This window comes from Sprattus sprattus (genome assembly GCF_963457725.1).
Source record: "Sprattus sprattus genome assembly, chromosome: 7".
Lineage (NCBI taxonomy): Eukaryota > Metazoa > Chordata > Actinopteri > Clupeiformes > Clupeidae > Sprattus > Sprattus sprattus.
Window position 1 is genome coordinate 24,802,090 of NC_137926.1, and position 25,000 is coordinate 24,827,089.

At 45.1% G+C, this 25,000-nt stretch overlaps 1 protein-coding gene across 1 annotated transcript in view; it reads right to left on the reverse strand.

Annotated features, from left to right (window-relative positions):
- Positions 1 to 25,000, reverse strand: part of sema3d (sema domain, immunoglobulin domain (Ig), short basic domain, secreted, (semaphorin) 3D) — a gene marked incomplete at its 5' end in the record, with an annotated part of 36,428 nt that overhangs the window by 7,116 nt on the left and 4,312 nt on the right. Inside the window, 15 exons of the mRNA XM_080841576.1 lie at positions 605 to 735; positions 899 to 963; positions 2,852 to 3,009; positions 4,139 to 4,180; positions 4,711 to 4,799; positions 5,256 to 5,478; positions 6,756 to 6,900; positions 7,127 to 7,196; positions 7,534 to 7,648; positions 9,547 to 9,689; positions 13,044 to 13,172; positions 14,718 to 14,811; positions 15,019 to 15,138; positions 15,403 to 15,465; positions 20,557 to 20,717. Of these exons, the coding sequence (XP_080697702.1) occupies positions 605 to 735; positions 899 to 963; positions 2,852 to 3,009; positions 4,139 to 4,180; positions 4,711 to 4,799; positions 5,256 to 5,478; positions 6,756 to 6,900; positions 7,127 to 7,196; positions 7,534 to 7,648; positions 9,547 to 9,689; positions 13,044 to 13,172; positions 14,718 to 14,811; positions 15,019 to 15,138; positions 15,403 to 15,465; positions 20,557 to 20,717 (1,748 nt within the window). The remainder of the gene's footprint in view (positions 1 to 604; positions 736 to 898; positions 964 to 2,851; positions 3,010 to 4,138; positions 4,181 to 4,710; positions 4,800 to 5,255; positions 5,479 to 6,755; positions 6,901 to 7,126; positions 7,197 to 7,533; positions 7,649 to 9,546; positions 9,690 to 13,043; positions 13,173 to 14,717; positions 14,812 to 15,018; positions 15,139 to 15,402; positions 15,466 to 20,556; positions 20,718 to 25,000) is intronic.

Genomic DNA, 25,000 nt, shown 5'->3' on the forward strand with positions numbered 1-25,000 from the left:
GCAGACAAACACTGAGTAATTTAAGTGCTGCACTCAACCATCTACCATTACCGTGATGAATAGTCCACACGCATGCACTCTAACATCAAGGACATATGTCAGATCGGAAACTTATTTTGGGGTATTTGCTTCCAACTCTTTCCTGCTATCCATTCATATGCTGTGCATCCCAAAAGGCTATAAAAAGAGAAGGTCTATGCCAAAGGGCTGTGCTGAAGGTCCTTGCTGATTTCCCTAAAGTCATATTTTGAGAACTAAGCCCTGCACATGTTTAATAAATCAGTGTCATGAGCAATTATCTCTGTCCCCCCCTGCTTTCAGGTTGTGGTTACACCTGACCCCGATTCAGCGTTGGGAAAGAAAAATGCGTGGCTTTGTCAATCTGTTGGCCAGAGAACACCTCTGCACAGCCTGCGGAAAGGAAAGAGTGTGTGCGTGCGAGTGTGTGTGCCTGTGTGTGTGTGTGTGACAGTGTGTGTGTGTGTGTGTGTGTGTGTGCGCGTGTGTCTGTGTGTGTATGTGTCTGCTCGTGGGTCCTGAACCACTGACAAAGAGCGACGTGACTGTCCAGACTTTGGAGGACCGTGCAGAAATGTCATCTCACCTCCTCCCTGAGGTCAGAACCAGGTTTCTGGTAGAACCAGCGGATGTGGGCCTGCTGTGATCTGGAGACACACTCAAGGAAGGTGGAGTTTGTCTCCACGCCAAAGATCAGCTTCTCCTCCCCATCTTTACCTATAATCAAACATACACAGGAAGGAAGAAAGAAAGAAAATGGAAGGCCATGTCTGAGTCCATGTCTGTGGAAATGTCTGTGTGCTTGTATGCACACTGATAGAGCTGCTCCACCAATCACAGTCACTGTAAGGGCATTAAGGGGCGGGATGCCACAACTCACCATCCTCTGTGTCCCAGCACTGGCTGGATGGGTCACCATGCTTTATGTCCTGTCTCCTGGCTCTCCTGCAGCAATCAAGCCAGAGATGTTAGACAGACACAGGCATACAGTACATATAAACACACACACACACACACACACACACACACACACACACACACACACCAACACATTCATGGACTGAAATAGGTGAAAAATACATGTTCGATAAAGACTAAAGCGTAAAATTTCAGATTCACTTTAAATGAGTAAATATGAAATACATAGCATAATAATATAATAAACAGCAGTTTGTTTTTAAACTGAGTATCTGTTTCCTGTGAGTTTCCTTTGTGTGAGTAAAACATAAAGACAAAGAAAGACAAAGTGAGAGAGTGTGTGTTTGTGTGTCAGTGAGTTTGTGAGAGAGAGAGAGAGCGAGAGAGAGAGAGAGAGAGAGAGAGAGAGAGAGAGAGACCAAAGTGTCTGCACAAATGACCTGCTTGTGTCAGCAGGTTACCTTGAGCAACACCTCGAGAGAAACATCCAGAAAAACATGTGAGACAGCAACCATTCATCACTCCAGCAGTAGGACCTCTCTAATCAATCATCCTCCCAAACACACACACACACACGCACATACACACACACACACACACACACACACACACACACACACCCTGCGGCAACAAACAGTAAATATTTCATTTGCTCCCCTTTAGTGAACTGTAAGAAACACTGACCAGCAGCTCTGGGGCTAGTTCAGAAAGGACTGAAATGTGGAAAGAGTGGAGAGGAGGTTTTCAGTCTTATTCTCGGCACATAGAATGTGGCACGCTATTCGCACACACTGAGGGCACGGGAGAGGAGAACCAAACGAGGAGAGAAAACTGGCACGAGGAAATGTGGTGATTTTCAGATGGAAAAGAGGAGTGCGGCGGATTACTACCAATACCTTCAGCGAGAGTTCACATTCCTCTGTTACTTTGCAAACACACACCCACGCACAGAAACTCTCTCTTTCTTTCTTTCTTTCTTTCTTTATCTCTCTCTCTCTCTTTTTCTTTCTTTCTCTCTCGCTTTCTCTCTCTCTTTTACACACACACATACACACACACACAGGGAGTAAGATAAAGGATGATGCGCAGACCATTGAACCTGAATCTCATCACCGTTGAGACCTATTGAGCTTTTGGTCCATTTACTTTTCAACACATTCTGAAGCCCATTGACTTTAACAGACATCCTCACCAATCAGGTTTCTGGTCTGGTAGAGGTAAAGCATGCTGAGCATTCAATACTCAAAGCACTCTTGGCTGCACGTGTGCTCTGGGATTTGCTCTGCAGTTTGCAAAAACCATTGGAGTGAGAAGGTGCATGTGTGTGGGCTGGTTGTTGTATGCTTCTGATAATGACCTGCTGAATTGTGTGTGTGTGTGTGTGTGGGGGGGGGGGGGGGGGGGGGGGAGTGTGGGTGTCAGTGTGTCTAAGCATATGTATGTAAGATTTGTTTGTGTGTGTCTGTGTGTGTGTTTTATGTGTGGGTGTCTGTTCGTCTCAGTGCTTGTTTGTTAGATTTGTTTGTGTGTGTCTGTTTGTGTGTGTGTGTCTGTCAGTGTGTCTAAGCATGTTAGTAAGTGTATGTATATGTACTTTCTCTAGTGCAGGTATACTTCATGTGTGGACATGTGAGAGGCTATTTTTGAATGTGTCTTACATAAACACAATAAGAGCGCATTATAATGGAGAGTCTGTGTATGTATGTAGGCCTATATAGAGTATGTGTGTATGTGTGGATGGATGTACAGTATGTATGTATTTGCAAATATATGTGTTTGATTCAGTTTGAATACTGGCCTGTGTGTATGTGTTTGTTTGTCTGAATGTCTATGTGTGTGTGTGTGTGTGTGTGTGTGTGTGTGTGTGTGTGTGTGTGTGTGTGTGTGTGTGTGTGTGTGTGTGTGTGTGTGTTACCTCTTGGATGCAGGGATGTAGCGTGAGCACTGGTTGCCATCCCAGGCGCAGTAGGGGTCTCTGGCAAGGCAGCATTCGGCGCAGCCCTGCCCGTAAACATCACACCTGTGCAGGGCCACCTGCGCCAGCCCCTCCGCTGAGCCCACATACAGCTGTTGCTATAGAGACAGAGGGGCAGCCGTCAGTCAGCAGCAGAAAAACAAAGGTGTGAAAAAGCAAAACAAACACTGCTTCTTCTCTCAGGAACGTCTTACACAATGGACCAGATGCTGTGACAATGTCAATTCCTCTTGTCTCACACCTGACATTTAAAAATGTATGTAAGAACTAAAAAAAGAAACAAGTTAAGTAGGAGAATATATAGTCCATGGTAAACTAATCTAAAAGTAGTTGGTTAGAATAGGCATCATATTTGTAAACACTACTTCTGCAGAATGGACAATGATGCCCCTATGTAGCACAAGGTGCAATACTTATAGCTTGGCTTGCTAACACAGTGTTTCTGAGGCAACATTAGTGTATGGCATTACGCAGGTTAACCACCGTACAGGGGTCCCATTGGATCACAGTCATTACATAAGCAAGTGTTGAACATAAAACATATCAGCTTTGAGTTGAAAGAGACCGCGCATTCCTGAAAGGTTGTATCTTCAGCTGATTAACCCTTAAGCCCAGCGCTTTTGCTTAAAGCATTTCTGGAAGACCTTGGTCATACAACTCAGCAGATTTAAGCACACACAGTTCAAGGGAGTGGAGGGACTCGATTTGCGGCAGATTTGCTGAGGCTTGTCCAGAGCCGAGCAAGAGAACGCAGCCCCAGCCAGCCAAAGGAAAAAGAGTCGGGAGACGCAATAGGAAAGCAATAAAGAGTGAAAGAATGGAAAGAACGTGGCGAATGAGCAAGGGCCTAGAAGAGACAGAGCGAGACTGAGGGGAGAGCTAAAATATAGAGGCGTGTCAAAAGTCACTCCAAAGAAAATCAAGTACTTGTGTTAAATCTAGCTGGAGCAACTTTTGCCCAAAAGAGAATTGAATTGAACTTTTTCTTTAGAAATGAGGAACGGATTGGTAGAGTAGTTTTTTCCACAGCCATCCATGACCCAGCCCTGACCCCTTGCTGATGAAGAGGGAGGTAGATAGAGGGAGAGGAAGGGAGGGGAACTGATTGGGGTAGAGGGATGGGCCCACTTTAGAGCCCCAAGTAAAATAAACACAAAAAAAGAGAGAGAGAGAGAGAGAGAGAGAGAGAGAGAAATTCTGTGAAAGACTGCTTTTAAGGTACTCTACCTGTTTAGAAGATAGCTCCATATTCAGAATTGGTGAGGAGGTCTGAAAGGTAAACACACAGGACATACAGTATATGCAATAAACAATTCTTCTCTTATTTACTACACGCTGTGTACGCTATGACAAAACATCTATGGTAGGTTTAAAACCTGTGAATATACTAAGTCTTATTCTACATAAATTGTCTTGTGTTTTTGTTCAATGAGAAAGGAATGCTTGTTTATATGTCAGGACATACACACACAGAAACACTACACACATGTGTGTGGCACCCAGGCTGATTCTTACACGTACACACACATGTGCATACTTATAAACGCAGAGTAGAGGTCTGGGCTTGTCAGTGCTATTTCTTTCAGCGCAGGATGCTGTCATTTACAGTTTGCTGAGAATCTAGGGAAGATTGATAGTGTCTGTGTGTGTGTGTGTTTGAGTGCGCGCGCGTGTGTGTGTGTGTGTGTGTGTGTGTGTCTGTGTGAGTGTGTGAGTGTGTGTGTGTGTGTGTGTGTGTGTGTGTGTGTGTGTGTGTGTGTGTGTGTGTGTGTGTGAATGTCTATCTGTGTATAACTTACCTTGAACACCTGTAATTCTTCCAGAATAATTTCCTCGGTGGACCAGTTATCCTGAGTTATGCTCACCACCTTCAGGACAGACCCGATATCTAACACACACACACACACACACACACACACACACACACACACACACACACACACAAATCAATGCAGACAGATAGAGAGGGCGAGAGAGAGAGAAAGAGAAAGAGCAAGAGAGAGAAAGATAGAGTAAAATGTTAAGTGATATCTAGGAATGGGGTGCTAGCATGCAACATGTACTCACACAGCCATAGACTATTTAGTCAACACTGACACCTGCTGGCAGTAGAGTTCATGACAATGCACACTTCACATTCAACTAGGCAAGTGCAGGGATGGCAATACAATAGATTGAGGAGAACACTGAATACAAACTCACTTACTGGAGAATTTTTGCGGCCATTGCATATTTTAGTTTTTTTTTCACTGACAATTTTTACTTCCAATATCATATTTCATCATCCTGAATGCCCAAGAACACTCAAACATCCCCCATCTCTCTTCCTCTCTCATTCCCTCACCTGTGCCCAGGAACATGACAGCGTATTGGCCATCCTCAGCATTCACGCGGTCCACAGCTATCTGTGTGAGGCGGTAGTCTGTGTTGACGCGTGTGAAGACAGGCCGGCGCATGATTGGGTAGACGGGGCGGTGCATCAGGGGGTGGAAGCGGATGAAGCTGATGACCTCGTCAGGGAAGTCCTTGGTGCTTTTGATGCGTGGGTCATAGGTCCGACTTGGGCACTGCAGGGGGCAAATGTGACAAAGACCTAATGCATGTGTGACAGTGTTAGCACTATTGTGTGCTATGTGCTTTGCTCTTTCAGCAAGTGAAAGGCAGTTAGGTTCATTAGGTTAAAGTTTAATTCATGGGATTGACCCATTACTATGGAGGTAACATTTCATCAGGAAAAAACCTTCTCTCAGTCCTTCTTTGTCAATCCTTGAGTTGCTCTTGTTCTGCTGTGGTCTATTTGCACATAGAACATGTTGACAAGCTGACTACCAAATCATCAGTAAAAACGATTTATTTTTTTGGCTTTAGGAATTTGGCCAAAAATAGAAAACTATGTTCTTGGCCAGTGATCATACTGTTTACTGCCTGGACTTCAGTGGCTTCCGGGTGACTTTGGGAATTATTTGGGATATGTCTCCCTCTAGAGGGCTGTAGGAATATTACACTGATCCCTGTGTATAGAAGAATGTGCGAGCCAGAAAGAGTGGAAGAAGAATAAGAAATGGCATGAAAGAGAGAATGACCAAAAAAGGGAGCGCAGACAGAAATAGCGTTGGGAACATCTGGAAAACATACTCTCATGTCCTCCTAAAAATATGCAGCACAACAAATGTTTGTGCGTGTGTGTGTGTTTGTGTGCGAGTGAGCGCCTGAGTGTGCATATCTCCACATGACTGCCAATGCATAAGTGAATGCTCGTGTGTCTGCCTGTCTGTCCAATGCTTGTTGACTTTATGTGAGAGTGTATATATTAACTTGGCTCCGAAACTGCGTCTACATTAACGAAATTAACCGACCGCAGGACCTGGAAGCGCTCATAGCCGTCGCAGGGCCCGGCTGCGGCCATTACCAAAATAAATACCCCCAGTTCATGTGGCCTGTGCTGCAATATGAGACACCTGTCTGAGGCGGATGTGGGCCGTATAGAGTGACCTGTCTGATTATGGTTTATTGTTGTTTGCATCGGCCCCTTCGAATTATTGAGACTTGGCCTGGAAAGACATTAATCTCTGGATCAAGCTCCGGACTCGGCACACGGAACAAGCCTACTGAATGACTTGTCATAGGCTGACTGACTTTGATCCAGATTTAACAGGTCACACCTACTGGGTACACTGAGACAAGGCTGACTGTGCCACTGGTGCCTCCGTGGACAGTTTTTGATACAAGTTCCTCCTTGTGCTGTATCTGATACTCAAAATGACCAGATGTGCGGTCACACTGCATTTGAGTCAAGGCAAGGGTGAATCGAGTGTGTGTGTGTGTGTGTGTGTTTGTTGCTGACCGTTCCTGGTCGAGGGTAAGGAATCCTTCCTTCATACTCAATCCAGCGGTGGTCAGGTCCTTCCTTGTGTGCATAGGGCCCATTAAACACTGCTCGAATGTCCGCCATGTTATACACACACACAGCTGAGCCCTTAAAAATGGAGCTGAAAGCACACACACACACACACACACACACACACACACACACACACACACACACACACACACACACACACACACACACACACACACACACACACACATGCATGTTAAGTAGTTGCATTAAAACTTATATAACCTTCAGGAAGAGCAGTACAATACTGGGTAAAGTGGTTCAGGTAGCAATCAGATGAACTTCAGAGGAACAGAGCTGTGCTGGTAATGTCTTACCTGCTTGTGGTGAAGACCCCATACACCACAGGGTTCCTCTCATCCCTGGTTGGCATCAGGAAGATGTCCTCTGAAATAGAGATACACACAAAATGTATACATGGACACGCAAAAACAAATGCACACACTCACACACATGAAAACACAAAAACACACTCAAGTGAGGAAAAGGTCAATATTCCTAGACCAGAGGGGGAGACAGAGAGCAAAACAAAGAGGGAGAAAGCAAAAAAGAGATCGAAGGAGAGAGGTGAATAAGGGGTGAAAAGAGAGAGAGAGAGAAAAAGAGAAAGAGAGAGAGATGAAAAGAGTGAAAGAGAGAGAGCGAGAGAGAGAGAGAGAGAGAGAGAGAGAGAGAGAGAGAGAGAGAGAGAGAGAGAGAGAGAGAGAGAGAGAGAGAAACTCACGCAGCTCATCAAAGTGAGTATCCACTCCATCTGGGCCAGGGATAGAGCACACCAGTCGGGCTTTGAGAAATGTTGTCCACTTGTTAGTCAGGCTCCTCAAACCTCCAACATCATTCTGGAAACACACAGACACACACACACACACACAGACAAACACACACACTCAATTAACCTTGTTAAACCCACAGCCCTCATCCTGAAAGCAACCACACCACCTTTGACTAATTACTCCTTTAGTTTATAGACTTCCACCAATTAATCACATCAGAGGAGCACATGTGCATCTGATCAAACTCCAGAGAGAAACAGAGAAAGAGAGAGAGAGCTGTGACGGCACAGTAATGAACGGCAGCTTCAGCTGGGCCCTTCACACAATTAACTGTACAAACAAAGTGAAGAGAGGGAGAGGGTAAGGGAGGAGTGAGGAGGAGAGCGAGAAAGAGAGAGAAAAGGAGGGGGGGATGAAAAGAAGCCATTCTCCTTATCGATTAATCAGGGTCGGATTTGCATGTCTTTGGCTCCTCAAATCAAAGTGACATAAGAGACTGTGCATGAGAGCTGGGCCTTGTTTTGCCTTCCAAGAGTCTGAACAAGCTGCTCTCAGACATGCATGCACACACACACGCCCGCACACAGACACACACACACACAAATCTGCCAAACATCAACTTTCCCGCCCTGTCCTTATAGGGTATAACTGTCACACGGCCATACACACACACACACACACACACACATACACACACACACACACACACACACACACACACACACACACACACACACACACACAAACCACATCACATCACATCATATCACATCACATCACATCACATCACACAAACTCTTTGTTTGGCACATCAACAGATCTGCTTCTGAAATCCAATGCTATAACACCTTCAGATTAGGCTCACACAGACACACACACACACACACACACACAAATGTACACCAATCCGCAATGTGAGCAGAAAATAACAAGGTAAACTTGAGGCGAGGGGGGGGGGGGGGGTGGTGTTGTGTGAGCCCTGCCATTTTCTAAGCGCTCCAATCTTCAAAAGGCAGCCAAGCCACTCTGATCCCTCTTATCCAAAGAGGAATCCGGCCCCCGCTCCGCTTTACAGCTCTGTCCCAAAGTAATAAACCTGGGCCCGCGCTCTACTACAGAATCTCACAACAGCACTCGGAATTTTTACTGGGACTCCGAGAGCCTCTCAACGGATCTCACAGCCGGCGGGGACAATCACCCTCACGTCTCAAACATCAACGGTGAGCAGTGGCTGCTCCTGACAAAGTATATAAATACTTTAACAACAACAATACATTGGGATTTTACACAGCCTAATGAGTGTGTACTGTACACTACTTTACACTATGAGTATGTACTGTATTCTACATCACAATACAGTAAGAGTATGCACTCTACACTACTATTAAAAGACTGTATCAAAAGCAGTTTTTTTGAGTACACTGGTATAATCAACACACTGCTCCACAACATACTGTGCCTTTGGATGAATTTGAACAGTACGTTAGAGGAACGATGAGTCTGTACTGATGAGAACACAGCACGCGCACTCCCAACCCACTGGGCTGGTACAGTGTGAGCTAAAGGCCGTGCTGAGTGTCTTCCTCCCGTGCATCCTGTGGAAAGAGCCCAGTGATGGCCAACGATGACGCAGTCCTCATGGGGTCACCCGGGGGGGTGAGCCCACTGTCACCAGCAGCTGTAACTTAAGCGTTCAACCAAGAGTCATCGCACAACTGATTTACCCCCCCGGACAGTGGTGGTCTGGCCCGCTTTCAGCAGATCTCTTCAAGAGGAATGCACCAGGAAGCCTGGTGTCCTAGGGGGATTGTCTAACAGTTTTCATATGTGAGGTTTAAGAGACAGAGATCAGAGGGAGAGGCTGATTGTGATCGGGCGCAGATTGGACAACCGTGTGGCCCATCAGGGGTCCTCCCTAAAATGTGTATGTGTGTGCGTGGGAGAGGTGGGTGGGGGTTGCTCACCTTGCAGACACGAGCCACCCGGGACAGGACATGCTTTTCCGACACGCTTCCATCACGACTCGCCTCACGGAAGAAGAAGTAAATCTTGTCGTCGTCAGGGTTGAAAGTGTCCGATATGGGAAGAGACGCTATAAACTTGCCCTCTGTTGGAGAGAGGGAGAGGAGATTCCAAGAGGGTTAGCGCCTGCCGCTGGGATGACAAAAGGGTTTCTTTCAAGAGCACATTTAGAACCGCTTCACACAGACACTGGCAGATTTACAGTGTGGAGTGGCTGCTGAAAAACCGTGTGTGCTTTTATGTCAGTAGGGGAGTGTGTGTGCGCGTGTGTGTGTGTGTTTGTCTGTCTGTCTGTTTATGTATATATATACAGTATACTATATATATACTTTCTGTGTGCTTTGGGGTCTTTGTCTATATGGCTGGACGTCTGTACTTGTCTATGTGTCTCTCCTTATGGTTTCGTTTTTGTTACGTTTTTTTCTTTTAGTGTGTGTGTGTGTGTGTGTGTGTGTGTGTGTGTGCCTCTGTGTGTGTGTGTCTGTGCCTATGCTCGAATGGCCTGTCAGTTTCAAAGAGACCACTGTTGTCTGCTCTCTGTGTGGAATAAATGGCAGGGAGGCATCAGAGAAGGCATGAGAGCAGCAGAAATAAAAGGGCAGTTTGGTCTAATATCAATAACATGACATCAGCTCCTGGAAGAAGAATACAACCCAAGGGAGCCCTAGACAGAGAAGGGCCCTTCACTCTGACAGAGGTGCTTTATAGTAGAGCAGAGAAGGGGGGAGAAGAGGGGAGAGGACAGAAGGAAATAGAAAAAAGAGATTGAAGGAAGAGTGAGAGGGCACGGTGGAACAGGGGATGACATTGGACGGGGGAAGAGGACATGTTGTTACAGGAAAGGACAGGATGACACTGTGGATAACGAGAGACGGGGGAAGAACAGATGACAAGGGAGGAGTGTGGAGCAGGGGAAGAAGTTAACAATTAGAGCAGAGGAGGAGGAAGGCTCGCTTGACCACAACAATACTTCTGTGCCAAAACGTCCGAATAATAATTCCAAGAACGACAAGAAAAAAAAATATGGAAATCGTGTGTCATCATCTGGAGGGCTGTGACAAACACTGATCCACCGCAGTCCTCCCTTAAGTTGGCCAAAGAAGCCAGCAGCCTGCCTCCTCCGCCGAGCCTCTCCAAAGCAAACAGAGCAGTGAGAAGCCCGGGGACTGGGTTAAAAATGAGCTCCATGACCTGCCACAGACTTCCAGAGGACTTACTGCATACTTGTGCACTATTAATTCACGGATGAAAGAGTCCAGTGAATCTATTAAATTATCTTGATGATGTAAATACAGTCAGAGGGTCATTTAATGAGTCACGTGTTATTAGGTGCCATTTTACACAGCGCTGAGGGTCTGAATGTGTGGTCTACTGTTTTGGGGTATTTGTGTGCATGGGGATTTTTTTACATGGGCAAGCACCATGGCAACACCATAAATTTGTCAATAAGAGTAAATGTTTTGCCTCTCCGTGTGTATACGTGTGTAAGAGAAAGTTTCTGTGTGTATGCTTGTCAGTGTGTGTGTGTGTGTGTGTGTGTGTGTGTGTGTGTGTGTGTGTGTGTGTGTTTGTGTGTGTGTGTGTGTGTTTGTGTGTGTCTGAATGTGTATGTGTGTGGGACTATTTTGTTGAATGTCATCAGTGAATTGCTATGTTTTTTCTGCAGGCAGGAAGTGGCTAACCTACTGCCCCCCTCTGCCCTCTCCACTGTACATAAAGCAACAGTGTGTGACGACAGCCATGCCGGAAAGTTTCAAAAACAATATATATATATATATATATAACAAAACATCGGAAAACCCTCACAGTGACGAACCCCACCTGGGGGGGAAAAAAACGCCCTGCTCATGACAGCGCATGCAAGAGGGAGACCTGACCCAAACAAATGAGAGCTTGCGGACGGAGGTGAGTTCACCGTTCCAGGTCGAGCGCCACAGCCAGGGCCGTGACCGGCACCATGAGCGCAGAGCCCTGAGGGCGGGGAAGGGAGGGGAGGGGAGGAGGACGCACCGTGCCGTAAAAGCCCCTTTCTCACCGGGGGAGTCGGTTAGCGGAAGGCCCTGAGGGGTCAGGCCCTGACTCTTTCATCAGATTACACTGTAATCCCTCACAGAGGCCTCCGGGGCGCTCCGCTGATTTATTCATTTGTTAATAAATTCTGCTCTGACCCACAGGGTCAGATTTGGTGTCTACAATGAATCACACGACCCAAAATAAAGGAAAAAAACACACGGCTATTGTGGACTGCGCTCCCACTGACTCTCTATACTGTAGTCAGTTTTCAAAGGACATGAGCATATTAACATAGGTATTGTGAAAGCTGTGTGATTCTGTCAAATCGTTACAGCAAAGATGGGACAAGATAAAACTGGGTTTCCGTGTGGGAAAAATGTTTCCCCAAGCTGGTAGGGCCCAAGGGTGAGATTACAAATGACACTGGATTCTGGTTACATCCATTTCAACCTTAATTACCTTCTCACCATTACGGGCAAGAGCTTCACTATCATTGAAGTTCTTGTCAAGCCGACAAAAAAGCCCTACAGGTGGGGAAATACACCACCACTACCATCCCTTTGATCAGCCAGTAGTGTGCTGGAACCCCACGGCAGTATGTGTTCCATCTCTCTCTCTCTCTTCCTCTCTCTCTCTCTCTCTCTTTCTCAGTCTTCCAAACCCAACAGCAGCTGCCTGCCAGTGAGCACAGGCCTATTCTCCCCCACTGCAATCCACCCTGCTGCGAGTGCATGAGTCATAGAAAGGCTTTTGCGGGCCAAACACGCGCTTGGCTGGAGACATCCTCAGCGTGATTCAGCAGGAGAAGGCTAGGCGTCGGCCCACGGGAGTTCTGACTTGGTCAACAAGGGGGGCTCAGCCACAAGCAAAGAAAAATGTGAAGACAAAGAAGCAAGTGTTGTGTGTTACATGTTGTGTGTTAATTAACAATTATCACATTTACAATTTATTCTGTATCTTATTAACTGATGAATACCTAAATGGTTTATCAACTTCAAAAAATTCAAGTCCAGAACATGACCTACTCTAAACCCTAAATGCCTTTGTTCCCTTTGAGGTAGTTACAACGGACTGATAAATCACATCTCTGACATTTACAAGAACTGTACATACAAAAAGCATTTAAAACTGAAACTATTAAAAATAATAAAAGGATTGTGCCATACTTTTAATGGACTTTTATGCATTAAAAGTTTAAAGTTGCAGGTTTTTTTCTAAACCAAAAAAACCTGGGCCTGGAAACTGCATTTTCAGCAGGACATCTCCTTCTTAATATATCTATCTATACTCCAATCTAAATGTATGTCTTGTCTGGAAATGAATTGCTAGACTTTTATTTTGTAAGGAGGTCCTAAAGTAGTGGGTGTCATGGATTATTTGGCAGTGTTATGTGTCCCCAGCTGCTGTTGTATGAGTGGCTTCTCACCGTTGATCCAGTAATCCTCGGAGATGTCCGTGCGGATAAAGTGCTGGTCTGGAGGTGGACCCAGCGAGCGTGTGAACGTGGAGTCTTTCCCCAGGAAGTCGGAGGCAGTCCCAGCATACAGGTACTGATCTGGGGACAGGGAGATGATGTGAGCCGATGTGATTGCATACCCAAGTATGTTCAGAATTCATACACCACCATAGCCATTGACCATGCAAACAGAGAAACCTTAGGGATGTTATATGTAATTATAAATGTACCCTACTAGAGCTATACATCCCAACTGTCTCTTCCCCCTCCCTAACCCTGGATCACACATACACACACACACACACACACACACACACACACACACACACACACACACACACACACACACACACACACACACACACACACACACACACGTGCGCACACAGACATGCACTCTCACACACACACACACACACACACACACACACACACACAAACCTATCTAGCATAACTCTGGCTTGATGATATCAGCAGATACACAAGGTCCTCTATAAGGGGTTAAAGCTTTATAATCAATTCATGACAGAATAAACAGCACGTATTCTCGGCTTGTAGGTATCCATGACAACCACCTGGCAAGCACATTTAAAACTTGAGCTGGCGTCAGGAAGATGTCATGGTGATAAAGAGGGGTCATTCATCCAAGTTCACCCAAGTGGTCCTCGTAAAACCACAACCACCAGTGCCAGTGAATCTGAATCACAGGTATTTGGTTCATTGACATGAACGGCTGGAATGTTTACAGTGCTGCCATATATAATTTAGCTTTACTTTAGCTTTTACTCACACAAGCACTCTTTAATGTTAAACACAGAGACTTTAAATGTCAAACCTAACTCTTCTCTCTATTTTGCTTTTGCGCTCATACATATGCACACAGACTCTCTCTCTCTCGCTCTCTCTCTCTCTCTCTCTCTCCCTCTCTCTCTCTCACACACTGCAAAGCTGCTAGATGCACACTCATATACTGTATATATAGCCGAGGTTAGGTTAATAGGTTAGTTGATTTAAGACTTGCCAGTTTAATGGTTTGAAAGGATTTCATACAATAGTGTAAATCACAACATATCATCTTTTCTGTGTGTGTGACTGTGTGTGAGTACGTCTCTGGATCAGAGAGAGATCGAAAAAGAAAAATCCATGTTAATTTCACCAAATACTATTCCGCACTTGTTTACTTAGTCTTTAAACATGACCCACATAATAATCTGGAATGCTGGAGAAATAACAGTGATCCCTCTCTCTACACCACATAAGCTTTTAACTTTATCTCTAATGTATGTAGTCACAGTCTTACTGCAGGATTGTGAAGGAAACAGTGACTGGAGCAGGACGTTGAACGTAGAAACACACGCATTCGAGTGTGTCCTATGGACATATGAGTGTGAGTGTCCAGCTCAGTACAGGTGCAAGACACAACCACGAAAAAGAGTAAGTTCAAAGAGGGAGAGTAGATGTCCACATAGTGTACACTGCAGCCAAGACATGCTGCGTTTTATTGCAAGACTTTCCGGGCTTACTGTAATGCAAAACCTGGAGGAGTCTGCATAAACTGAAACATTGCACTGAACTGTGTCTGTGTTTCTGTCTGCACTACAGTGTGGGGAGTGTCTCTTCTCTCTCCTCATAGCCAGAGCTCACCTGTCAGCACTGAGGTAAAGGGTTGCCAGGGGTCGAAAGGGCACTTCAGTCTCCCAGACTCCGCACTGCTGCTGATGAGCTGGAACGCGCCATCCTGAGTTCACACGCACACACACATGCACACACACACACACACACACACACACACACACACACACACACACACACACACACACACACACACACACACAGGGAATTTTTTAGGCTCAAACAGACCATATAAGCACATGTATAAAACATTTAAAGCCCTCGTCCAACACCCTCTCTTGCACTGGCCCTAGGGTGGTGTTTTTTGCCTCACCTCTCTCCGTCCACTGACCTCCACGAAGGCACAGGTGGGGTGGAAAGCTCCGGTGCCACACGCATATACATGTGTGCGGTTGTAGTTGTGCAGAACCCGTACAAAATTGGCACACTCCGTCTGAGTGATGGAGAGAAAGACAAAAAGAGAAATGGTTAAAGGGAGATGGAGAAAAAGAGAGAAAGAGAGAGAAAGAAAGGAAGAGAGAGAGATGAAAGAGAGAAAGAGAGAGAGAGAGATGAAAGGGAGATAGGATTCTTATCTTATGGAAAATCAGCTAGTTGATCAGGCGAGGCAGTGGAATGTGCTGGATTAGGCAGGCTGTGTGGGGCTGTTAAATAACACTGATTTCACGCAAAGACAGAAGTTGATGTTGATACTCACTTGGGCATTTTTGCCAGCCAGTTTGCACATATCCACTCTCTCCCGCGGGGCTGGCCAGCTGATCTAAAGCACACACAAACACACACACACACAAACATACACAAACACATAAATATACAGACAGACTGTGAGTCATGAAACTAAAACAGAATTTATAAACATACTTAAAACAGTGTGTGTGTGTGTGTGTGTGTGTGTGTGTGTGTGTGTGTGTGTGTGTGTGTGTGTGTGTGTGTGTGTGTGTGTGTGTGTGTGTGTGTGTGTGTGGTGTGTGTGTGTGTGGACATTGATTATGAATTGTTGGGTGGGTATTCAGCGTAGCATGGTTGTAAACACTTCCAAACTAGCGCGTGACGAACACAGATAGGTGAGTGAGAGATATGTAGAGAGCTGGGCCAAGAGAGAGAGATGGAGAAAAACAAACACAAGGAGCAGCACAGAAACCGAAATAGGACAGACTGAGACAGAAAAACAAGAGAAATGGGAGCAGAGGGAAAACAACTGATGCAGTACCAAGACTAAGCCCAACAATGACCTGGGAAAGAGGGTAGAAAAGACATGAACTGAAAGAGACGGAGAGGACCACGAAGGGATGGAGGTACCCCATAGGAGAAAGGAAAGAGGCCACTGTATCACGCTGGTGCTCTGTGCGCGCACACACGTGTTATAAAAAGCTTAGCTTCTTAACATGCACAGCCGTGACCTCTGATCCCGAGCAAAGGGAGCCGTCTCCGCATGTACGGCCCTAACCCATCAGGCCCTCTGATTATACACGATCATACATCTGCTCGTGAGGCGACTTTACAGGATTGCGCTTTGAAGCGGCACTGCACAAGAACCACCTGACAGGACAAATCTCTTTTTCTCTCTCTTTTTTTCCTTCTTACTCTCTCTCTTTTTCTTATGTTCTCATAAATATACACATGCATTCACAAGCACACAGGCCAACTACAGGCATTCGCTATGAGTGGTATTTTTCTAATTAAGTGGTAAAGGCATGACACCATTCCTGCGCTGAAATGTGATCTCATTGCTCTTTCTCTGACAATAACTCCAGCATGTGGTTACAAGCTTTTTGTGTATTACTCCTCTTCTCCTCTTGGCGTTAAAATGCAGCCCTGTCTCCTCTTGAAGTTTTTTTACAGTCATTTCCACACTTAATAACATGTACACTTTTTCAACACTCTTACTGTAACACATTCACCATATCAGTAGACTATGTGAATTCAACAATGGATACTTTGCTTTGATACAAAATGCATTCAATGACCACTTCTTCCAAAATTCACAGATGCCTGTCTCAAAGTTCACCACCAGCAAAATCTGTGCAACTACAGCAATTGTTGCAGACATTCCAATACTGTTACACTGTAACAGTTAACTTTTACTCCAAAACCGAAACAAAATGTAGATCGCTGTAGATGGAAAGATGTTGCATTTTCACAGGCAACACTTGAAATCAGACAGATTATTCCGATTTGTATGGGAAATGTTTTCTGTTATCCGCTTTGTTTTGTTTGTTTGCAGCCTTGTTACCAACAATACAAAAGTGGTGCAGTACAGCATTTGCATTGAAATGTGCATTGTCACTGAAGACATTTCCTCACTATTACTGCTGTATATGTAAGTCATGGGCTATCAATGAGACAAAGTGACCAAAAACTGCAACTACAACAAAAACATTCTAAAGTGACTTACAATAGCATCTTGCATTGCCCAGGATTTGAACCTAAGTCACCTCCTTCTTAATCAACAACACTAACCATTGTACCACTGATCACACTAGGTAACTTCACCACATTCAAAAGTCTTACAGTATTGTGTCAGGCAAACCAACAATCAAAAAGATTGGTTCTTGGTGTCATGACAACGGCTTGCCTTGAAATATTTGTGGAATATGGGGGGTTTTGAGATGTATTTTCTAAAGATTCAAGGCAAGGGAGAATGTACTGTAAATGTAAGTTCATAAAAATGTCACCACGTATCAGCATTAGGGCTGCAGGACACTTCTAGTGGTAGTCTCATGTACTGTACGTTTTTCTTTTCTTTTGCAATTTGCATTGCGAATTTTGCACCAAAGGTAAACTGATGTGGTCAGGTGTGTGTCTGTAAAGCACGCTGTGTGAAGAGTTTTTAAAAAGTGTACATGGTATTGTGACACGTGTGAAAAGTGTAAGAATACAAAGTTTTAATGAGACAGGTCAAACAAACAGAGCAATAATAATGATAATAATCATAAATAAATAAACAGAGCGAAGGATGTGGAGAGTGAGTGAGACAGAGAGGCGGCGGTTGCTGGAGATGCTGGAGAGGCTTCACACGCACACACAAACACACACACACACCACACACACACACACACACACCACACACACACACACACACACACACATGCTGGGAACAGCCCATGGAGAAACCTGTCTAATCCCAATCAAAAGCACAATGGGTCTGTCAGTATTATTTTCCTCCTATCAGTGCCATGGCCTTTGGAGCTGACACAATGAATAAGGAGAGGAAGTCTATCACTGCCTCTGTTTCCAAACATCAGATGTCACACACTCACACTGTGCCTTTGTGTGGCTCAAAGAACGGCACTGTGTGTATGTGTGTGCATGTGTGTGTGTTTGTGCCTTTGTGTGGATGAGAGATGGACACTATGTGTGAAATTGTGTGTGTATATGTGTGTATTCCTGTGTATGTGTGTGTGAATGAGTTCGTGCCTGCCTTTATGTGTCTGAAAGATGGATACTATATATAATATAATATATATACACATGTGCGTTTGTGTGTGTGTGTGTGTGCGTGTGTGTGTGTGTATGTGTGTGTGTGTGTGTGTGTGTGTGTGTGTGTGTGTGTGTGTGTGTGTGTGAGCCCAAGACGCTGTGACTGGCATGTGACCACAGAGTCAAGAGCCCACCTTCCTTGGGCCCACTTGTGACTGTCGTGTCTCACATCAGCGTGGTGACAGTGATTGGCAGGTGTGAGGGTGTGGGGACAGTGATGCCTGGGGCACATGACCAACTCTGTAAGGCGATGGCGTGGGAATCTCCCTACGTGCCTCTCTTTCTGCCTCTCTTTCTATCTTCCTGTTTTTCTCTCTCTCTGTGGCTCTGTTTGTTTGTTTTGTGTGTGTGTGTATGTGTGTGTGTGTGTGTGTGTGTGTGTGTGTGTGTGTGTGTGTGTGTGTGTGTGTGTGTGTGTGTACCTATTTATCTGTGAGGTTGACATCTGATCTAAACCAGAAACAAAATGCCTCATGTTCTCTTATGCATCCCTTACATACTGATGCATTGCCATTTTAAAATCTACAGATTCACAGGGAGCTGCATATTATAAACTAATCAACTATGGGACGTTGCAACTATTTTTACTTCAGACTTTGACTGAAACTATAAGAGGTGCTGGTCTTTTATCAGGTTCCTTTGGTATCACTCTACAACTATTCATTCTTATATTGCTGTGGTTCTACTAGAATACCAACTGGTAGAGCTAAGGGCTAACAACACAATTTCATGGGTTCATCACCCAATACTCAAAAAATGTGTATCTGTACTGTACTTAAAATCATTTTGGAAAAGGTATCTACTAAATGACAATGTCATGAGCAGGTAGTCCTAACTGGTCTGAAAACAGTAGCCTTGCCCAAACTGCCAGTCTTTCCTGTCCACCTCACTGTAACTCTGCAGTATTTGTTTGAATGGGGTCAATTAGCATGGTTAATCGTGCTGTCTGTAGTGCAGAGTTAACCACAAGAACAAGCAAAAGAAACACTATCTGAACTTGATGGGGAGTTTAAAACAACGAGATAAAAATCAAATGAGCTTTTAGTCAACTCTCCAATGGAGACCAGCTGCACAAACAGGCATTCTATGGAGCGAAAGCCGTATGAAGCACTTTTACTCTGTAATGTAGACGCAGGCACCGCCATACACACACACGAGACACAGTGAGAGAGAGGGAGAGAGAGACAATGAGAGAGAGAGACAGAGAGAGTAAGAGGGAGAGCGAGAGAGAGAGAGAGAGAGGGAGAGAGGGAGAGAGGGAGAGAGGGAGAGAGAGAGAGAGAGAGGGAGAGAGGGAGAGAGAGTTACGTTAATTCTTACTATTAGCCAACATTTCAAAACAGGCACCATGCCAGTGAAAGCAGAGTACTTAACTTATTAACTGTGCTTTTAAAATAAAACACACACACACACACACACACACACACACACACACACACACACACACACACACACACACACACACACACACACTAACCCCCCCATGCTCACAGTACCTATCTTTATCTCTCTCTCACTTTCTTTCTCTCTTTTAACAACACTTAGACAAGGCACGACAAAAGGAACTTCGGCACAAAGGATCGAGACTCTTACTGTAGAGAGCATTTGCAAGTAATATCTGTTTAAAATGTCAGTGCACTAAAATGGAAACAGAATGACAAATGGCATCTGGAAACAGATGACCTAATCTCAACCAAAGCCACAAAACAAAGTCATGTGCCTAAATCCACTGGCCATGTCAACAATCAGCCAGAGCTTGTATGACAAATAGCTGGTTTATTTTGACTTGAAGATTCTATGCTGAATAGCTGTTGATTAGCAAAACATATGGCAAGACAGTGACAAAAACACCTTCAAATAGCTGGAGTAGTTGAGATGTTTTCCAAGGCCTGCATGAGCGTGCCTGTTGGTATGAGAGGCCGAGGCGTGACCAAGTTTTCACAATGTTCACTTTCTTCACTAACTTACTTCAATTGAATGTTTCCAGAAGTTTATGCTCAAAACAGTTCAAAACATGTGCCTTAATGACAGTGTGCGTGTGCGTGTGTGTGTGCGTGTGCGTGTGTGTGTATGTCAGTGTGCAAGTGTGTGTGTGTGTGTGTGTGTGTGTGTGTGTGCGTGTGTGTGTGCGCGTGTGTGTGTTTGTGTGTGTGTGTGTGTGTGTGTGTGTGTGTGTGTGTGTGTGTGTGTGTGTGTGTGTGTGTGTGTGTGTGTGTGTGTGTATGTCTGTGTGTGCGTATGTGTGCATGTGTGTGTGTGCATTTGTGTGTGTGTGTGTGTATGTCTGTGTGTGCGTATGTGTGCATGTGTGTGTGTGCATTTGTGTGTGTTTGTTTGTGTGAATATGTGTTTTTAAAAGTGTGTGTTTTACCTTCCTGGGGTGTGCATTCAGGTTATCTGGGTTCAGATAGTAGATGTGGTCTCTGGCCCCCAGCAGCAGTCTCCCCCTCTCCTCATCCAGCAGGAGTGTGTGTGAATGCAGAGACTCGCCCAACCCCTGGAACAGCACCACACTGCCCGAGTGCAGCAGCTCTGCACACAGGGGAGAGAAAGACAAAGATAGACACAATCACAAAAGTGTAGAGAGAGGGACATTTAGCAGCATCAGCCTATGGTCTATATGAGCAAACCTTTAAAATGATCATAGTCACCTCAATGGATGTTGATTATTATGCTGACTAAGAGCTTATCACTTTGCACATATGGTACAAACACATGAAATAAGCTTCCTCTCTTTGGGATAAGCGAGGAGTAATTTATACACTTAGTCGCATAAAATGACTCAAATAAGATTAGATAAGACAACAGATTCTGTACAGATGTACAGATTCAAGTTCTGACTTCAGATTTGGAGAGAAACCAGGAATCCCTCCATCTTCTGCACTGTAACTCAAGCTCCAGACGCTATAAGGTTATCAGCTTATGGTGAGAGGGCAGCAATCCATTACCAGCTAGATTCAGAAATGTTACAGCAGCAAATGGAGATTTTGAGCAGAGCAAACGTATCAATGTAGCACATTTGTACACTATCTCTGGTTAACATCCTCACACACTCACCCACAGTTGTGCAGCAGACACCCACACACACACACACACACGCGCACACACACACACACACACACACACACAAGAATGCTCAGTCATCACACCTGCATGAGTGTCTCCCTAATGGTTTTTGTAAGTAATGCAGAAAGGACACTGTGCCTGTCAGGATTATCTCCTGCGCTCCTGTGGGCTGTGTGGCGGGCGGATCATCAGGGCTCGGAGTGGAAACTACGGGCACTCAAGTATTCAACTTCCTGTACTCTCCCCGCAAACAGCATTCAAATAAGTATTCCTTGTCTTTGAGTTTCTCGCCTATCTGCATATACCCATATTTTTCCTCATCCTGCATCTCTCTTTCTCCACGCTACCTCTATCGAACTCTCTCTGCTTCCTCTATCGAACTCGCTCTGTTTCCTCTCTCTCTCTCTCTCTCTCTCTCTCTCTCTCTCCATACGTTTATACTTCTATCTCTGTCATCTGTCTGTGGCATATTCAACATTTGTTCACTTTCCCCTAATCGCATACCATCTGCAGTCATGCTACACCTCCACTAGGTTTTTACTCTAAAAGGCAGCAGGGGTCATGCTGTGCTCATGGGTATGTGTGTGACGTCACACCTGCTTTTAGATGTGTATGGTGTGATCATGAGATGGAGGTGATGTCAGGCATGAAGAGAGAGAGCAGACCAGAGCTCTCAGGATCGTGGGCACCTCAGAGGGGGTGAGGACTACATTAAGGCTGTCAAACATCATCGCATGCATCTCCTCCACACCGAGCTGCAACAAGTCAATGTCTCTCTCTCTCGCTCTCTCTCTCTCTCTCTCTCTCTGTCTCTCTCTCTCTCTCTCTGTCTCTCTCTCTCTCTCTCTCTCTCTCTCTCTCTATCTCTCTCCCTGAAGATTTCGTTTTCTATTCATTCTAATGCATTCTTTCTCAATCCAGTCACAACCTTCCAGAATGCATTATGTAGAAGCCATTCAGTCTGTTGGCCTGTGCTGCAGTAATACACACTGCACACTGCTCCCCAGAGATGCGTTAATCTGCCAGCGAAACAAACACAGAGTGCGGCGTCATCAGCGGTCTGGCAGCACACGGCCAGGCACTGATCCTTTACAGCAGCGGACTGCTCCAACATGTTCATTAGCGACCAGACAGGAGACAAGGCCATTTTCACGTCATCTTCCTTTTTTGGCCTTTCTCTCTTCTGCCTCTTTCTCTCTTCATTTATTTTCCTGCTTTTACTCTCTCTAGTGCCAACACATACATCCATTTTCACACACACACACACACACACACTACACACACATACACACACACACACACACACACACACACACACACACACACACATACACACACACACACACACACACACACACACACACACACACACACACACACACACACACACACACGCACGCACAGTAATTAACATGCAGATACAGAGGCACACAGACAAACATACACACACACACACACACACACACACACACATGTCTTGTTCAAACATCCGCATTATTAGAGAGGTGACTGGGAAGAAAAGGTTGGGGGTTTGTAAAAGTGTTTGTGTGTCAGTCGGTGTGTGAGCGGCGACAGGGGCCAGGGCTTATGCTTTGGGCTAATCTCCACTAAGATTGACACCCTGATTAGTCTTGTGGTATGTAAAGGGTGTGAGGAGCTTAGTTATGATCAATATTAGCGCCCACCCCTTGACACATTCACACACACTCCCACATACACACACACACTACTTACTTACACAGACACACAAAGACTCAGACACACACTCCCACAGACACAGACACAGACACAGACACACACACACACACACACACACACACACACACACACACACACACACACACACACACACACACACACACACACACACACACACACACACACACACACAAACACACACACACACACACACACACTCTCTTCTTCCCCTAACACCTCCATTGTTAGCACCCTGGATCAGACCAGGGTAGACCCATGGCTTATCTGCCTTGCAAACAGCCTGGGGCGAGAAAGCTCATGAAAGACTGCTCCTCAGCGACTTAGCGTCCCATTCTGGCCCCGGTTATTTTATCTGCGGGGTTAGCCCCTGAGACACGACCTTTCACACCCTCTCAACAGCCCGTGATTTGCTCTTAGCTGCTAGCGCTGCAGCGCGTAATCCCCTCATTTGTTTGTGAGAGATATCCTATCGTGGCCGCTGTGTGGTTTTTGTGCTTAGCGCCTAGCGCTTAGCCTTTGGATCACCTCTGAGAAGCACAGTTTAAAAAAAAAAGAAACTTCTTAGGGACTTGGCAACGATGCCAGCGAGTCGGCGTAGCGTGTGTTTTCTTAGCTGTGACTTAAGAGGCTTGTTCAGCGTTCAGCTTCACTGTCAGCCAGAGTGAATTAACACTGACAGGACAGGAGGGTGAAACCATGCCATTATTACCGAACCCAGATGTTTTAGTGCAGGTGAGTGCAGGTAAACACTGGTCCACTGTTATGAGGATGAGTTGATATTTTAGGAGGAATTAACTTGTGAGAAGACTTGTTGAAATGTCTTCTTGTGTCAATTGCTGAAGGCTACAGGGTTGCTATGAGGAGTTGGAAACAAGGAGTGAAGTGTGTATGTGGATCACAAGGAAAACATAATTTTTCAAATAGTAAACAACTGTTGTGTTCATTCAGTTGACAGCTTATATCAATATTTGACATAGCTTTTCTTTTAATTTTTTGCTTATTTTCATAATCCAGTGCTATAAATCTATCAAGCACATGATGTTTTAAAATGTCTGCCTGTCAAACAAAAAACTGCATATTTACAAAGAAACTAAATTTGAGGAAACAGTAAGAGGCAACATTGACTGTAGAACTTAAAGCCATATCTCTTGTTGTTCCCTAGAGTGAAATAGAAACCTTCTTTGGCCACAGGGCCAAGACCCTATGTGCTTACAGCAAAGGCCTGTCCACCAGCGTGAGATAAATACGTGATTTACAGCGTGTGCCATAAAGAAACTTCATTAAGATGATGTAAAGCCTCGTATTATTTACAAAGCATTTTATGCTCGTTTACTCAGTCGGATCCAGGAGAGACCTTTTAATAGTACATTAGCTGGAGTAATTTTTCACTGCAGGACAGAGTGAGTGGTAATGTGTGTATGTGTGCGTTTCTCTCAGTACACTCATACTGGCACTGCCATCCAAGCTCACCTTGTTCTGTCAGGATCTGTGATAAACTGTCTATGGGGGGGGGGGGGGGGGGGGGGGCAGCAACAGGATGGGTCAGGTCCCATGGCTCTGCCCTGCTGAAAGATTTCCACCAGGCATGGGGAATATTTCAGGGACATTTCGATCCATGTAACAGGAAAACACCCCACACTGGATGCCAGAGCTGATGGGATGTGGCAGCGCATCTGATGTTTGGTCACGCCTGCAGGTAAATCATGTGAGGGAGGGGGGGGGGGTATTTTGAGGCTAAGTGTTTGGAGGCCCTTTGTTGCCTGTTCTATGCATTTCTAATCCATTCTGGGAAAGATCCTTCAAAGTAAAAAGCCAAACAGAGCCATGACTTACAGACATCGGAAGATCTGCTTTGTTTTATGCGTAGCTGTAAAGGTTATATAGGATGAATAGGCTGTATACATGCATCCACATATGCATGTTTAAATACAAACACACTAACAAGCATAGACACAGTCACGTGCACACAAACACACACGTGTTCACATAGGATGCATGCAGGCATGCAGATACCCGCAAAAAATCACACA